Source organism: Bradysia coprophila, unplaced genomic scaffold, assembly GCF_014529535.1.
Source record: "Bradysia coprophila strain Holo2 unplaced genomic scaffold, BU_Bcop_v1 contig_297, whole genome shotgun sequence".
Classification (NCBI taxonomy): domain Eukaryota; kingdom Metazoa; phylum Arthropoda; class Insecta; order Diptera; family Sciaridae; genus Bradysia; species Bradysia coprophila.
Window position 1 is genome coordinate 4,251,182 of NW_023503555.1, and position 17,897 is coordinate 4,269,078.

Here is a 17,897-nt window from a genome sequence, read left to right on the forward strand (position 1 = left end):
TCCTACTGAATCGATAACGAACACACATAATCTTTTACCGAACCACAGCAATTAAATGACATAATTTGCAACAATTTTGCTGTGAATGAATATATGGCACACACAGTATTGATAGAAATTAATAAAAAAAAGGGTAATCGTTCGATAACACACTTGATTGTTGGAATGGATTATATTATTTGACATGCTTTAGATACGTAATGGCGTCATTACGGTTGTGTGATGCTACTGAAAAATCGTTGAATAGATGAGCAAAAACAATGAATATTTGCTTGGAATTTGTTTTTTTTTCTTTTATTTATTTATTGGTGTACGTTATCTACCATTAATGCGGAGAAAAACGTCTTGGACAACTTGTATTTTGTTACTGAGAGATTTAAGTTTGAATACGTTTACTACTGCAGCACCGATTTGAACAACGGAAAGCTGATAGGGTTGACAACATAATCAGATATTAAACCTATCCCATCAAACGCGAGTCCAAAATAAAATTAAAAGTCAGCTTCAAGCTGGTTAATGCGGTATTATGTAGCAAAAATCATGTCAAAACTAAGGAAGTAGTAGATTCGATAATTATGCAGCTGATTACGCATGCCGTCTTCGTCCTTCTATTCATATTTAGACGATAAAATTATCATAGTATAATGAGTGAATCTTTTACTTCAGTTGTTTTAACAATTTGTTTTAAATTTTGGGAAAATAGTACATTACTGCTATAAGGCTGTATATAAGAGACGTGTATGTCATTTTCATTTACATTGCCTAATCACGTATAGCATTGTACTTACAAGGTCCCAAGTTGTGTGAGGAATACAGACCACTTATCAAATTTGCACACTTTCGACAGAGTGATTTTGTCAAATTTTAGGTAGACGTAGACGTCGACGTAAATTTTTTTGGACAATAAATAAAATTCTTTGTTCTATTTTTTGCTCAATGATTTCATCTTTCTAAACACGTAATATTGAATAATTCTCGCGCACTTATATTCTTGGTTCCCACATCGATGAACGATGGACAACTTCATCCAAACTAAACAGCAATTATAGTCGTTTTGTAGAACTGTTTATCATTTTTTCCACTTCGTACATCTTAATTTAATAAAAGAAATTTTCTACAGTCATTGCGGCTGTGACCAAAATAGCAAATTTGCAAAGAATTTTTTAACATTTTGACAATCAAAATAGAAGAATCACCAAAACGAGTTTTTCGATGATCCTTAACCGAAACGGAAAAAATGGGTTTTCTCAGTCTCAAATACGACTAAAACTAACAAAATCAATATTAATTCCAATCTGATTAACGTGCTGAAAGATAAATTATTTTGTTTTTGCCACTTATTGTTTCCTGAACGTTTTGCTGAAAAGACGAAAAAGAAGAAAAAAAACACATCGCTAAACAAATAAACAATTAAACGACGAACGCAAAATTTATTCGATCTTCCGTCTAGATGAATATGAATGAATTAAAGAAGAAAAAAATATTTTGGTAAATCACAAACAGTGACTTAGCATTTTAATTTTTTCTCGATAATATTTTTGGAGGTTCTATCAGGTGGTCATTAAACACCCTTGCTCCATAATATTTACATGTAAATTTCAAGTCAAATCAACTCACATTATTCCAACAAATTCCAAAATCCACACAACTTAAATAGCAATTGCAATGCTCAACAAACGATGATTTAAACCTTTTGCATAGATTCACCCACATAAATTATGTGACAAAACTCAACAATTTTTATTTACAAATTGAACAGTTAGAGGCGATGATGCGTGTAAAGTGTAGTTATCGATACCTTACACCTTATAGTCAAATTTATATTTGCTTAACGAATAAGTGAAGCAGTTCCAACTTTTAAGGGCCATAGGTATAACATAAACATGACATAAAAGCTAGGACTTGAAAAAAGAGCGTGTAGAGACCTATACATTGTATGTTGCTCCCACGACAAAACCCTCTATAATATAAATACGAAAAAAATCACCAGTGGAATCTCTTACTTCGATTGACGCAGATAATTTCCGAAATCTACTACTTCACAAGTTTTTACATGCAATATAACAAAGGTGTTACACTCTACGAACCGTATTAAATGGTTCCTTCTGTTGAATTACAGAAAAAACCCATTCCATCTAGAGTAATGACTCGAGAGAAGCGAGCCTAACACATCCATCCATTCACTTAGTATCTAAAACGTAATACATTAATACAATATCAGTATCACATTTACCGCTTTGTTGTAAGTAAGTTGGAACGAGGAATAGTTTTGTCGAATGACCAAGCTTAAAAATTTATCACGTGTGGCACGTGTATCTTTTTAAGAGAGCTAACCATCACTCAAGAAGGTCTTATCGCCGATTTTTTTTTAAACTTTATAACGTTAGATCAAAGTCAATTAAAATTATTCGGCTCCGTTCTACAACCGTGTACTTGATACTGGAATGAATTTAGCATAAAAAAAAATATTTCATTGATCATCACCATAACCATCACCTGTTTTTGACCTATGTCTATCGCATTTACGTATCTATGTTTTCAACAACATGTTCACCATAAATTTGCTTAAACCTAACCATTATCATCAATGAGTAAAGCTCAAAAATTTAATGAACTCCAACTAGAATTTGTTTAATAGAGAAGATTGAAGAAAAAAACACACAAAAAATCCATGGTCAGCTGGTTTAGGAATAAAAAAAAAGTTATGTTTCAGACGTAACCAAAGAAATGCAGACGAGAGAACAATACCTCTCGATGTTTTAATTGTGCATATACACATAGACCATAGACCACGCTTATGGAGTTGAATGTTAAAAATTGAAATGTATCTACACTTAAGTTGTCAGACAAATTTTATTTGTTTAAAAAATGATATTTTAATTAGATAGACCTATTGCACAGCCGAACCGGCAAATATCCAATTATCTAACACTTAATTAAATTTAAAAAAAAAATGTTTTGATGAAATTTGATGAACTAACCGAATCTTCTTTTTTTAGTTTCGATCAGCCGCGGATATAAATCATTTCATTAATTTCATTTTAATTGCAATCGAAAAGCTTCATTCAAGGTTCACGTTTGATATAACAAACGAATTCAGTTCACAATAATTTCGATCTCGGTAAGGAAAGGTCTGGCAGTAATTGGGCTTCCCGACTCGTCGTTTCAGGTCAAATTCAGGTCAGAGGCCATTCATAAAGTGTGTCACACAAAAATGTATGAAAGCTGAAAACAAATTTAAGGACTGACGTTGGTCTACAACCCTCTACACCCTCTGAGCGTAACGACAAGCAATCACGGTGTTCATGCACATTAGAGTGTTCATGCTTAGAGGTGCTGTGGTATTGCCAATGGTAATTTACCATACAAACATCTGTTGCTTAGACCGTTTCAGAGCAACTGATGGTTGGCTGAAGTTATAGCTTATAGCCTACATTTGTGCACTTAGTATTATATTTTCGATGTGAGCAGTGAGCAGGTCAGAAATGCATGTTACAAAAATTGAAGTAAAAGATTTTAAATCAATTTATCAAAAATATGTAGATTAAACGAAGTAATAGATTCGATAGTAAAACTGCTGAAATGCTTAAGGTTAATGTACAGTTGTTCAATCCAATGCGCAAGACAAGTATCTGAATTACTACGAGCTTAATTTTCAGAAGAAGCCATGGCACTCACTCCGTTCGATTTATTCTAAATTGCTTCAAATGTAGCTATCGAGTTTCCTTCACGCCTCTAATGACACTGAGCTTCTTAAATATCTTTGGAGTCTTCATAAATATCTGCAAAACAAAAGGTCATTTGAACGACACATAAACATCACGCACCTTCAGTTTTTAATGTCTTTGTATGAATTCATTTGAACCACCTAAAAGATACTTAGCACAGTGAGCACTCCTTATGCCTTTAATGGATTAAACATTTATGCAATCATTGTCTGCCGCCATAAGCCAATGCAACAGCATAAACACAGTACTAAAATGTGGTAAACCTGGGTACTTGCAACTTAGCTACCAAGTGCTGATGGGTTGATCAGACAAACGATATCAGTTAAGTCTTATGTGTGCGGTTTACCAATAAAAGTTTTATTGTCGCAACTGATATGCGGTGACGGTAGTTCAACAAAGGTTTTGTTGTTGCAAAGTGAATATTGGTTCGATACGTTGCAATCAATAAAAACAATGCATAACACAGAAAGAATAAGTGTACCCCTTGTCAATCAGGAATTGTACGTTCGGTGTGTGGAATGAAGTGATTAAATTAATTGTTATAGTGCTGCCAATATCGTGTCAATAAAAATTGCAATTATTTAATAAACATTGTCCATTAAATGGTAATTTTATAGGTTTTTGATTATCCCAGCATTATCGACCGATTTAGTTCAATTTCCAGCTAACATAGCTTTATTTTCCCATTAAAAAAATTCAATTCGTTTCTATTGGCAATCGAAAACACATTTTAATTAGATTTACGTGTGATGAACATATACGGCAGATCGGATGATTATTATAATAAATTTTACTTTGTAAGAGTTGGTGTAATTATCCAATCTGCATAAGTAACATTAATTTCAGTTAATTAAATATTGAATTAGAATAAATAATTGGGAGTCTCAGTGGACGTATACGGTAGTAAAACTGAAACATCGTCATTTATTGATTAAGATTGATTTCAATCGAATTGCCCATGTGTAAGAAGTTCTTTTTATCGATTAAAACAATTGATTCGATCGACAGATAAACATAGAAATTCCAGGTATCGATTAATATGAAACAGAGATTTAAGTCTGACCTGAAAAAAATCCCAGATTATCGGTCAGGTAAATTCAGATCAGATAAAATTTTCAATCAGAAAGAAAATCCTCATATTCGATGAAAATCATCAGAAAATGTATTTCAATTTTAAGGAAATCTCCCAAAAGCAAAGCAAAAACCTTGACAATCAAAGTAAATACGTGAAAATCAATGGAAAATCCTCTGAGGATTTTCGTTTATAAGATCCTTTTGTATTCAAAATACACGATTATCTGTCCCTCGGTCTCCTCGCTCAAAAATAAGTGATAAACTCTCGGTAATGCAACGATAAACAATAAATTCAAACTTATAAAGTAACAGATTCCATATATGTTTGAAAATTTATGAACAAAAGAAGTAAAAGATTCTACAACTACGCTGAGGATATATAAATATGCCTTCTGTCTATAAAAGGTTAAGTTTGGTCATCTATTTACTTCTGTTGTTCGACTGACATACAATGTTGTAATAAGCAGCTGAACGAAAGTTCACACATTCTATTCGTTTGTTGAAGAGTTTTCGTTCGAAATCCATCCAATAATATTGTTGATGCCATTTAACAGCATATGATCTTTACAACCGATTCAAACACCTCTATGCCATAGCTTTATTCATGGAAAACAGGATTGTATATGAAGCTATATATTATAGACTGCGACCAATTTGTTATCGTTTACCATGCATTGATTGATGACTATTAATGTTTTTGTGAATTAATTGAACGTATATCTGAACGTCAGGAATTAATAATTTACACAGAATGTAGAAGACTCTCGTCGCACATAGAAATAAGTTACGTGTAAAATGCGTCAATAGACCGTTTAAAATATAATTGATTGGCTTATCGACAGGTATAATATACGAGGAATCTCTAGTTCTTCTTCTACCAATTGTTCTGGATTTCACCACCTCTTCCATCCCCCGATTTATTTGAGCTCCAAGTTCAAAGCCTGTTTTGGTTCTTTTCGTAAAATGCACGAATTTAATTCTAGGCCTACTTACAATGAGGTAAGGCTCGGAACGGGTTCGGGTTGACCTGATCAGTTCAGGTTATGACCCGAACCGGTCTTAAACCCGAACCGGAACTAAGACTTCGGGTTCAACCCGAACTTGACCCGAACCAGAATTTTCGATTTCGGGTTCAAACCGAACCCGACCCGAACCCGAAGTTATTCAACCCGTACTTGACCCGAAACCGAATTTCCATTTCGGGTTTGACCCGAACCTGATCTGAACCCGAAATTTTCAAATAGATCAGGTCCGGTTCGGGTGACCCGAAAATTTTACACTAAAAAATGCCAAAAATTTCGGGTTAACCCGAACCGGACCTGATTTATTTGAAGATCTCGGGTTCAGGTCAGGTTCGGGTCAAACCCGAAATGGAAATTCGGGTTCGGGTCAAGTACGGGTTGAATAACTTCGGGTTCGGGTCGGGTTCGGTTGGAACCCGAAATCGAAAATTTAGGTTCGGGTCAAGTTCGGGTTGAACCCGAAGTCTTAGTTCCGGTTCGGGTCAAGATCAGGTTCGGGTTCCGGTCTGACCGAACCCGACCCGTTCCGAGCCTTACAATGAGGAGACAGTTCATTATTCCGCTGAACAATTTGTAATTAATAATAATTGTTCATTCTCATTTTTTGTAGATATCGCTAGATTTAATCATTCCAATCTTTTCAGCATTCATTTAAAAATGCGATAAAGATCAGCAAAATCAAATCAGGAATTCGTTTAAGAATTGACTCTCAATATAAGTTGAACTGCTTGTATTGCTTATCAGAATAGACAAGGTGTCATTAATGACATTTAATTGACTTTATTCATGTACATTATACGCAATAACAGAGAGACGCGATTTGAACGCCAGTGTAAATGTTACAACTCTATTATTTTTCAGAATTAAAAACTCTCGTGTTTTTGTTGTTGCACTATTTTTAGCTTATTTGAAGAGGAGATAACGAAGATGTGCATGAACACATTTTGATATCATCTTCTGTTATCAACAGGTGCTGCATAAATAAGCGATTAGCTCTGGGTATTGTGGGACTAACAAGATGCATCGTAAATGTACAATCCCTGGTGCTGAACGAAGTAATAGATTTCCTGATAGACACTATAGGCGATGGCAATACTTTAAACAAAAGAAGTATCAGACCCGATAGATTATACTGATTTACATCTTATTTACATTTTATTTCTCAATTTGTACTGTTCAATTTCGCATAAGTTCAGTTAACGAATCAATTACAAATAACATTTTTGGTAAACAAAAAATTAATCGAAATTTCCTTTTTATTTTTCAGGTGTTTTTCTGTTAATGGCCGGCGGCCTGTTAGCGATATTTTCAGCAATTGTTATGTATATAGTACAGCCATATGATGCAATTTTTAAATGGGTACGTATTTACGAATTATACTTTTGACTTTGCGCATAGCACAGCTTCTAGCATTGACATTATAATATATTATATTAAAAATATGCTTTGCATTTCTTTCGTATGAGGCAAGCTAAAACACACAAACAGTGCCTCTATATTCGCGAAAATATTTTCACGAATTTTCTCAAATTTTCACACAAAAACTTTTTGTGAAAATTCATGAAAATTTGAGAAAATTCGTGAAAATATTTTCGCGAATGTAGGTACTGCAACACATACAAGTGTACACGCATACATGTATCAAAATTTGGAAGCTTGACAACTGGCGTACAAGTCTTAATGTTAGGAGCAGTGTTACGCTATTCGCTATAAAGTCGGTAGCAATGGCTTTAATGACAACTGTCTCGACAACACCACTTTCCGAGAATTTCGAGTTCAATAAGGACAATAAATTCTTCATCTGTTACGAATACTCGAAAGTTGTCCTTCTACTCCTTACAATTTGCAAAAACACGAAAGTTTCTCTGCAAGATTTTATTATACTCTAGGGATCTAGACTATTTGCTAGTGACGTTCAATTGAGATATTCGGTCATCATAGCTTACACTAACATTCACTTCAAACACTTCTTAACATACTTACGTCAACAATATCATCTGCTATCGCCAATGGCAAGTAAACGATGAGTGTATGCTATAATTCTACAAGAAGTAGTAGATTTTGTATCGATCTGTTAGAAAATGATTAGATCAAAAGAAAGTAGCAGGCTCGATAATTATACAAATGATATTCACAAAACTATGACTTGACATGAAATTACAAAAATTACGCCCGGCAAAGTTTTATTTTTAGAATTTGCAGGAGGTGACTTGATTGAGTCCTACTAACAGTATTTTAATCTCCGTCCTTCCATTGTTGTGGTTGTCTCCATAAATTTTCCTCAATGTATTTTCATCGCGACATCCACAATTTATTACAATGTTCAATTTGATTAAAGAGGAATAATAAGAGGTCAAGAATCCAAAATGTGTAAATCATTTTTCCACACACTTCATTTTCAGATTTATGAGCCATTTAACAGCAAATTGAATTACTGAAAAAATTTTAAAAAAAACATTTTTATTGAGACACTTTTAATTTCTTTCATTCGAACGACTCTATATAACATCTTGAGGCATTGAATCATAAAAATTGTGTACAGCAAACACAAAAGAAATAAATTTTCTTACTAGCATTCAAGGTCACATTATGATAACACTCAGCGCATAGCTTTTCTGCACAGCATTTCACGAAAAGATTTTTTTTAAATGCCTCTCGAATGAACTTAGTATTTTATTTTAAAACAAAAGCCATAATTTTTCTTACGATTTTGTTGTTTTTAAAGTTTTACTCAAAACCTCCAGCAAAACAGACTGCATCAATTTGCTATAAATTTTAAAAAAAATGTTTTCACTCGTTGATAATTCATTTTTATCGATGTTAATGTTCTTTATTCGGTCATTATTACTCACGGACAACATATTTTCGCGTTTTTTATTACGTTTTATTAATCGATTATTTATCAGAGCAAATTCCTTGTCTGTACCATCTTCAAAGCTTGATTACTTAACTGGAATTTGCAGTTGTAACAGATTGCTAAACATGCACCACTGAAAGTACTTATTAACCTTCGAGAAATGGCACGCTTATCACATTATAGTACTCAAATCTGTCGTTTATTTTGTTTATCGCCTTATGTTTGATACAAAATCTTGTACTTCATCAGTTTTAGCGAACATTTTCCTATTACAACAAAGCTCATCTATTATTTTTGTCATTGCCGTCGATAACAGATGACCGTTTCTTAAAAGTAAAAACTGGAGAGGCCGAATCATCACTCACCGCAAGTATTTCTCTTTAATCTTCCGTGTTGTAGCTATATTTATATCATTCGGGAGGGGAATAGGTAGTACCTATTAGGTACGATCTTAAGATATAAATGAAGAGGCAACGACAAACCATAATTTTCCTTTTTAATCCCAGCATCTACTGTTGCGGAAATAGATTGAGTGATTTCGATCAGCCGGAAAAGGACTTGCAAAATAAACATTTCAGTCTACTCTCAATAGTTTTGTGAAAGGACACGAGATTGATTATAGATGAAATATTTGTTAGTCGGCCCCTAATGTTCCGTTGAATACGTCACAGCTACCGCAACCATTTTAATATATGAAGAGTTAAATGCAGAAATGGGATGTGTCTCATTAGCGAATTATAAGAAAAATGAAATTGTATTGTTTAAAAAAAGAAACTTCTACTGACATCGCAGCAATTAAAAAAAAATCATTTTTCTTATAATTCGCTAATGTGAAACGTCGCGTTTATGTAGTTTGCTATTGACAAGTTTAACAAGAAGTTTTGTGTTTTAGCCTAAGACCTTTTCGTTGGGGGACGAGGGCAGAACGCAAAGACTCCCACCAACAGCCATTGGACCTTAAATATACCTGTTATGAGCTGAACCTTGCAAATTGTTAGAATTAGTTTAGACGTTGTTATCGTCTGTGCTCACTCAGATTTTACAGTCTTTGAACATGCAAGCCTCTTGCTCACTTTTATCAACTTTAAATTACATTCAGCTCGCTCAGTTACCATAAAGTCATACAAGAAATTGTAATCTTATAATTGAACAACATATCTCTACCGCTTTATAGCAGAACACATTACTTATTCACAATTCAAACTGATCCTTATCTTCACATTTCAGAAACTAATTTTCGGTGACGATGGCGAAATTTTCAATCTTTGGCAAAATCCACCGGTTGATTTATACATCAAAATTTATCTGTTCAACATTACAAATGCGGAAGAGTTCATGCGAGGCGATGAAAAAATGAAAGTTGAAGAAATTGGACCATATGTTTACAGGTAACTAAGATAATAATAAAAAATGCACACAAACGAAAAACCGATTAATTTCATAAATATATTTACGAGATCTAAGCCAAAAGTCTATGCAAATTTCAATTTGACGATTTTATTTTTATTTCAAATAGGGAAATGCTTTTGCATGACGAAGTGGTGTTCAATACGAACGGCACCATTTCAATGGTACCAAAGCATCCGTTGGTGTGGAGCGAAGAATTATCGATGGGTAATCGAGAGGATGACGTTTTCATGTTACCAAATATAGCCTTACTGGTAAGTTTCTAGTATATTTGTCTTTCAATCATAAAAAATTGGATTTATTACGGTAGATGGTTATAGATCATTATAGCGTGAATTTCATTTTTACCTTTTAAATATAACTTCGAACGACACACACTTGTTCCCATACCATCAGCCATCGATTGGTGATTAGCAAAGTAATTGTTGTTTCAGTTGATAGCAGCAACAATGCAAGGTCACGGCGATTGTGTATGCAAACAAAAAACCGGGTTCATTTATTTCATTTATAAGACAGAAATCGTTGAACTCTTACAAATTAATTTTCATTTTTTGTTGTTTTTGTTTTCGGATTTCTGGTCTCCTTACCAACTAACTGAATTACCATGACAGTGGTAATGACGAGTGTAATGATAATTGGCCAATGAAGAAAAAGAAATTTGCCTTCAGTTTGAATGGAATGAAGAAGTGATTGTAGCACATTTTTGTAGTGAACGGGTCAGCGGTGGGATCTAGCAACGTTTTATTTTGTGCATATGGATATCGACTCTCGACACAACGACAAAATAAACCGATTCGTTCTGCCTGTTGTCTTAAGAAGAATGTTTATGTTGAAGCAAATGAAGTAAAAGATTTTGTTGTCAATCTGTTGACATTAATTAGGGCAACAGATAGAACCAGGCGAGATAGTTATTCTGTTGATTGCAGATTATGAGTGATTAAAATAGATAATGATTAGGAAATCAATGTTAACAGCAAGTATCTCTTCTATATTCTTGAAAATTTGAAGTTGAAATCTTCTGAGAAATTTAAGTTTTCCATTTAACAGAAACCAGGGACTATTTTCTTAACTTTTCCTGCATTTTTCTGTACTTTCTTTAATTTTCCCAAAAAATATTAATGGAAAAATTTGAAAAAAGACGGAAAAATTCTGGAAAATTCTGAAACATTCAGGGAAATGTTTTCCTAGAAATAGTCCCTGCCAGAAATTATGTCCACTATATCTAGTCAAACTGTAAAATTTACGCTCTATCAAAGAAACCCTTAATGAATCAATAAACACACTATCGAAACATGATTTCCTTGGAGATTGTAACTTTATCTGCGATCGGAATCAATTGTCGCAATCTGTAACTGTGATTTATTCCTCATACCAGTCATAATGTTAATACAGTCAATAATTATTCATACGCGTACATTAGATATTCGACATAACATGTCATTTTTACATTTATCATTCAATAATTTGAATACAGGAAACTTTATGGAATGAAAAGAATTAATAGAAATCTTGAGGAGATCTTCTTTACGACTTGCAGTTGCGAAATAAATGTATTTAGCGATGTGTGTGTAACGCTTGCGGTGTTTTTAAGATCATAGCCGCTTATTAATTAGCTGCTAATTATAGATTAGTTAACAGTAACACCTCAGATCTATTAGTGACTTCTATAGAGAGAAGTGGATAAGAACAAATTGATCAGCCGAATATGGAAATTATCCGTTTACGGTCCACGGTTCGGTTGAACAAAACTTAAATACAGTCGCGTTATAGCCTCTGATTTTTTTTATATTCTGGTTGAGGGACTCGAGTACTACACGAAACTGTTTTCAGTTTCTGGGTCCGTGGGGCAGTTTCGGATATTCGGCATCTATGGCCGCTCTGGACCTACGAGTCAATTTGAGCACAGGTTGTCATCGTAACTGGTAGAGTGACTCATTCTAAGCTAATTTCTGTTAAAATGGCTTCGCTTGACAGACTGGCCATGAAGCTACATCTAAAGAAATTCGAAAATTCCACATTTTTAAATGGTTCAAGACGAAGAGAGTTTGAAACTGTTTGAATGTGGATATTAGTAGAGCATTCCTTGTTCCATTAAACACCAATATATTTACGTCACAAGGACTGTAGTCCGAAAGTACTTTTCCGGGTGATGTATGAGTTTTGTATGGCCTGCTAAGAGAACCGAAAGTAATTACATGTCGAATTTTCGAAGCGAGAAGGATTTGTCAAGGGTTGTAACACTCATCTGTTACCGAAAACGATTAAAGCAATAAGCGATGAGTTCTAGTTTGTTTTTCTTTTACATATCAAAAAATGTTAACAGATTTTGTACCAAAATCCTGGGCGGATACTTTAAACAAACGAAGTAACAGATTTATCGACTGGCATGCCGTAACACACTTACCGTTTCTAAAAAGCTAAATTTGACGACCATAAATGCAGATGCTTGGGGCGGTTCATTCATACTCTAACATTTAACTCAATCAATATGAGTCAATAATCAGGAAGTTATCGATATCTTAATTAAATTTTTCTGTAATTAGTTTTTCTCACGCAATAGCAATGAATCTGACGATTATATACAAGTAAACAAATGATTGCGTAAACAAAAAGCAACGAAAATCAACATTTTATTTACCCTTGCCATCACCATAAGCTGCTCGAACTCAATTCGAAGTGTCCTAGAACAAAATTCTCGATGACGAAAGCATTCCGTTGATCATACGATATTTTATATATCGATGTACGATCAACAGCAACAAAGATGTCATGCTCGATTTCTGTGTAACTTATTACCGTTTCTGAGTCGTTATTTGTTTACATTAAAAATGTATCTCAAACAAGAAAACTTTATTTCTGTTCCGACTCCATTTTGTCAAAGAACAATTTGCACCCGTGTGCAAATAGTCTAAAATAAACTATTCGCACCCAAGTAGGGGTACAAATGGTATAAGAATACACTTTTTGCAACAGGATACAGACATTCTATGAAACACTATTGGCACCCATAGAGTTTTCAAGCAGTTCATTTTTCCTTGTTATGTAAAAACTAACCTGGGTGTTTCGTCGGAAACAACTTTAATCTTTCTTGTACAAGCTGGCCTGACTAATGGGTTAGAAAAATCCAAACTTTTTCTTCTAAAAACTGGCTTAACAATTAAGTGTTTGGATCTTGAATCTTCCTTGTGTAAACTATCTTAACAATTGAGGTCTTGTCAGATTCAACTTTAATCGTAAATGTACAAACTGGCCTGAAAATTGGGTGTTTCGCCAGAAGATTTTTGAATATTCCGTGTAGAAACTGGTCTTACAATTGAGTGTCTCGTCAGAACCAACTTTAATGTTCTTCATATAAACTGGCCTAAAAATTGGATGCTTCGACAATTGGCTGCAAATAGTGTTACAAAACCTCACCCGGGGGCAAATAAAGTTTTTCTTTTGTTAAATATTCGCACGCGAGTGCCAATTCCATCTACCAAACTTTTTGGATTGTTAGCTTATTTAATGTATAGCATCATTACGTCTAGGCATCACGTACACATTTTTATTGCCCTTTTTCAGACCTTTTAATGTTTTTACGGAGAATTCGCATACGCAATTTAAAGAAGTCGCAATTTATACTGGAGATACACACAATGTAATGATTCACTAAAGAAATTAAAATTCAATTCAATGAAATTACAACCGCAATAACCTCATCGGTTTAGCATTATCAAGATCAATTTTCTCAGATTTTTTTTGCGAAACATTGCGTAGGCATAAAATTAGCTACCTAATACCATTATCACACATCTTGTTATTAATTATATATATTGTTGAGAGACAAGGTGGTATTGTTTAATTGACCGGTCTAAATGATGCGGTTTTAATTTGTCCTCTAAGAGTATCTCCCATTCGGTAAGCGTAAAATCTAAAATGCGCTAGCTAATTAATATCTGAATTACATCCGCGCGAATTACAACACAATAATTGAAGGCCCATTATTGATGCTTCCATTTGATTTCACTAGAATTTATTCAATTAAAATCCAATAAAATCTAAAGTCATAAATTAAATGATCTACATGCTATCGATTGTTATTAAAAACGGACCCAGGTATGAATAACCATTGACCTTAACATATAAGCGTTGTGCACCGTTTCTTGTTGCAAGTGACAGCAAAAGTTAATCAAACCATATTGACCATTTTTTTGTTTCCACTATTAACGTAAAATTGAAAGTATAATACACATCATCGTTGGAATTTCTGGATCGTGTGGTCGTGGGTTGTGTATCCATCGAAACCAGTTCACCATTATTATTTTTCTACAGTCAATTCATTCACTTTGTATGCTACTGGTGTATGTCATTGACTGAGATCAAACTATTCGTTTTATAGAAATTTATCATATTTGTGAGTCTAACGATGAAGAAAATGAGCTCGAGATTTATTGGTTCATAAATTAAATCGGATCTGCGTTCATTATAGTTGTGATAAATCGAAAAAGAATTTTAATTTGCAAGTACAGTAAACGTAAGTGGAATTTAGACATGAATTTGCTTCAGCTGGAGCACTCATCCAAACAAAACTGATCATATGTCTCTATACGGGCTTACCACTATCACAAGGGCGTGCGTGCATATTTCAACAATATAAGCACGTCTAAATTTCACTGACGTCGACTATATACGGTATGGTATCTGCTACTAATAATATTCTCCAAGGGCAGCCCGGAGGGACTTTGAATATTTACTCGATTAAATATCACAACAGGTTTTGAGTCATTCACTAAGATTCAAGAATGAATTAATTTCGAACCTGAAATTGACCTGTTTAAAGGTCACTTTGCGGGACTGTCAACTTCTGGGGCACTTGATTTTTATACAAGAAAAGCTGGTCCACACATACACAGAAATCACTTAATCGTCTTTATACCAGCTCAAAAACAGCTGAAGCAAATTCAGGCTGAAATTTCACTAAAGTCAACTCAATTAAAGATTATAATTGGTCAGCATTCTACAGTTTTAATTGTTCCACATCGTTCTAGTAGTAACTACATGTTGTCAACAAAAGAAGCGTAAAGAGTGTCGTTTGACTCACAGGTACGTGTGGAATTGAAGAAACATAAAGACAAACATAAAGAAACAAACAAGATCCACCAAAATTACATTATGATGAGAGCAGTTTACCTCTAACTGATGATTTTTCTTGTAAAATACTAAGTGTCCTAGACTTTTGCAGGTCGCGAATCGGTCTATAGGAATAAATACATTATACAATGCATCACTCACGATCGCCGATTCAAGATCTTTTTTGTAACTAAATAAATCTGTTAACAAAAGACATGATGTCTGAGGTCTTATACAGCAACATGCATGTTAAAACTGATGAAGTAATAGATTATGTATATCAATCGAAAACACTTAGATCAAAGGAAGTAACAGATTCGACAATTACATTAGTGATATAATGATGTGCTTGTTAAAACTAAAAAACTATTATCATCCGAGCGGTCACTATTGTCCACTTAGTTTTAAAAATGGTTACTTTCAAAGGTGACCCTGAAATCTTACTTTTGTTTACTAAAATCTTACAAGTTAAGTTCTTCAATCAATGTATTTGCCTCAACTTACCTCATACCTTTCGTAAAATATTAATACCAAAAAATGTCACCAAACAAGTAAGACGGATATAGGTTCGATGCTGTTATCCATTCGATAACACCAACTAAAATCTAAACAGACTGCAATAATTGCAAACTATATTAAGTCCCAAGTTGAATGACAATGACTTGGACTAGGTCAGTTACCAAGCGTATCCATAAAACAAACCAGTATTTCTCTCTCATGCACATACCATTCACTTGATTCAACATAATACGCAGTGCATTTCCTCCGTAAAATTTATGTAATTTCTAGTTGGAAATCGGAAGTCGTTCAAGCAATTGAATAAAAAACAACTTTTTCAAATGCAATCCTTGACCTACACCTGATCAGTTCAATATCTAATGGCGATAATGAAAACATTATTGCACACAAACGAACACACTGCACGCCTGGCATTATGTTTTTTTTTTAAATTTATTTACTAATTAATTAATTAATTTACTCATTCAATTTGAATATTGTCAATTAAACGGTAGTTTCAGGTAAATTATGTGTGTTTCTGTCGTCCGATCGTCCGATCAAACCAAAATATTTTCGTGTAAAGTGCGAAATTATAACGATAATCGATAATCGACATGATATTTGAAATTTATTAATTCCAATTAATTCAAACATTTTCGAGACGCTGCAATACGAAAATTTCAAAAATGAATTGTGGGCGGCTTGAGTGAAACGCTGGTTGGATAGATGTATTTTCGCCGAAATAATAGACGAACACAAATAACCATCGACCGAAGTTTATCATATTATACTTAGCAGGTCGCGCTTGTGAACAGATTTTATGGATTTCTTTGAACAAGCTAATGTCATGGTGATTACGCATAATATTATGTGCTGTTTTGTTTATGAGGTGTAGGATCGACTGGACTGTCTAGGCGGTTAATAACAATGAAAAAAAGTAAAAATCTTTAACATAAATAAAAATGTAGATTATGACTGTAGAGGCAAAATGGTTAGATAAATTATCGCTGATGCAATAGACAATTTGTGTAAAATATTTTATGGATATTGGAGATTTGAGCGTTGAACACTCATTCAAGATCGGTGGATTGTGGTAGGTGGACCATTCGATAGAAAATCATTTTTTTTTCGTCTTTTCTCTATTGAATCGCAAAACATGATCATCATCATCAATACGCATAATTAAATATATTTAAAAAAAAAATGGGAATGAAGAAATGTGTGCTTGCCATCAACACCGCACACAATGTTATATACCGAATGGTTTGGCAATTTGGAGAAGTAAAAAAACCTTGTCACATCCATAATTATCGCGGAAGATTCTAACATAACAATAATATCCAATTTATATCGCTAATACACACACTTGAATCCGTCGAATTGATTTTTTTTTTTTTTAATTAAATTTATTTGATTTTATTAATTCTTCTTTGTTATTTTCAGAGTATTGCTCAAGTAACAGCGGAAAAACCATACTTCTTTCGGCTGCCAATTAATTTGGTGATAAGACAAACAGATTCTCAACCAATTGTTCGAATGACCGCCAAGGAATTCATGTTTGGCTATGAGAGTCCGTTGACCACATTGGGAAATAAATTTATGCCGGATTGGATTTACTTTGAAAAAGTTGGCTTAATCGACAGAGTGAGTAATTTGTTAATTAATTTTATTCATTTATTCGATATCTGAGATGCGGATTCAAATAGTTTGTACACACAGAAACAATTGGACATTTTTTTTGCCAATTATTTTTTATATGTTGAGCTTGGATGCAAAAACGAAACAGATCTTAATGACTTTATTGCACCCAGATGTACTTCAGCTAATGTTTATTTAATTCAAATAATTAAATGTCAGGGTGGCTATCAAATTGTCATTACATTCAATTACTTTGTAATTACAAAGTTCTAGACCTAGACCCGGATTGAATCATCATCAATCTATACGATAGAATGTTAGATCTTCAGGAGAATTGGAAAAATCGCTGCTCTCTAGCGACAGTGCCCGCTTGTAGTTTTTTTTTCATTGTATTCACACACTTCTAACATAACGAAATTTGCAAGCGGATACTGTCCGATTTCAGGCCTAATTTTGATAATAAGGTGTATGCGGTTGCAAGAGAGACAACTACTAACTTGGTAAGGTAGTCACAACCTGATATTACTTGTGATGACTTAATTAAATCTCCAATTGAATTCTCTT

The 17,897-nt window shown here is 33.7% G+C and overlaps 1 protein-coding gene across 2 annotated transcripts in view; it reads left to right on the forward strand.

The window, feature by feature from the left end:
• LOC119078512 (scavenger receptor class B member 1) overlaps positions 1-17,897 on the forward strand; it is a 50,525-nt gene that overhangs the window by 12,785 nt on the left and 19,843 nt on the right. For both annotated transcript variants that reach the window (XM_037186073.1, XM_037186074.1), the window contains exons 2-5: positions 7,092-7,183; positions 9,909-10,069; positions 10,198-10,342; positions 17,139-17,339. In XM_037186073.1, the coding sequence (XP_037041968.1) occupies positions 7,092-7,183; positions 9,909-10,069; positions 10,198-10,342; positions 17,139-17,339 (599 nt within the window). The remainder of the gene's footprint in view (positions 1-7,091; positions 7,184-9,908; positions 10,070-10,197; positions 10,343-17,138; positions 17,340-17,897) is intronic.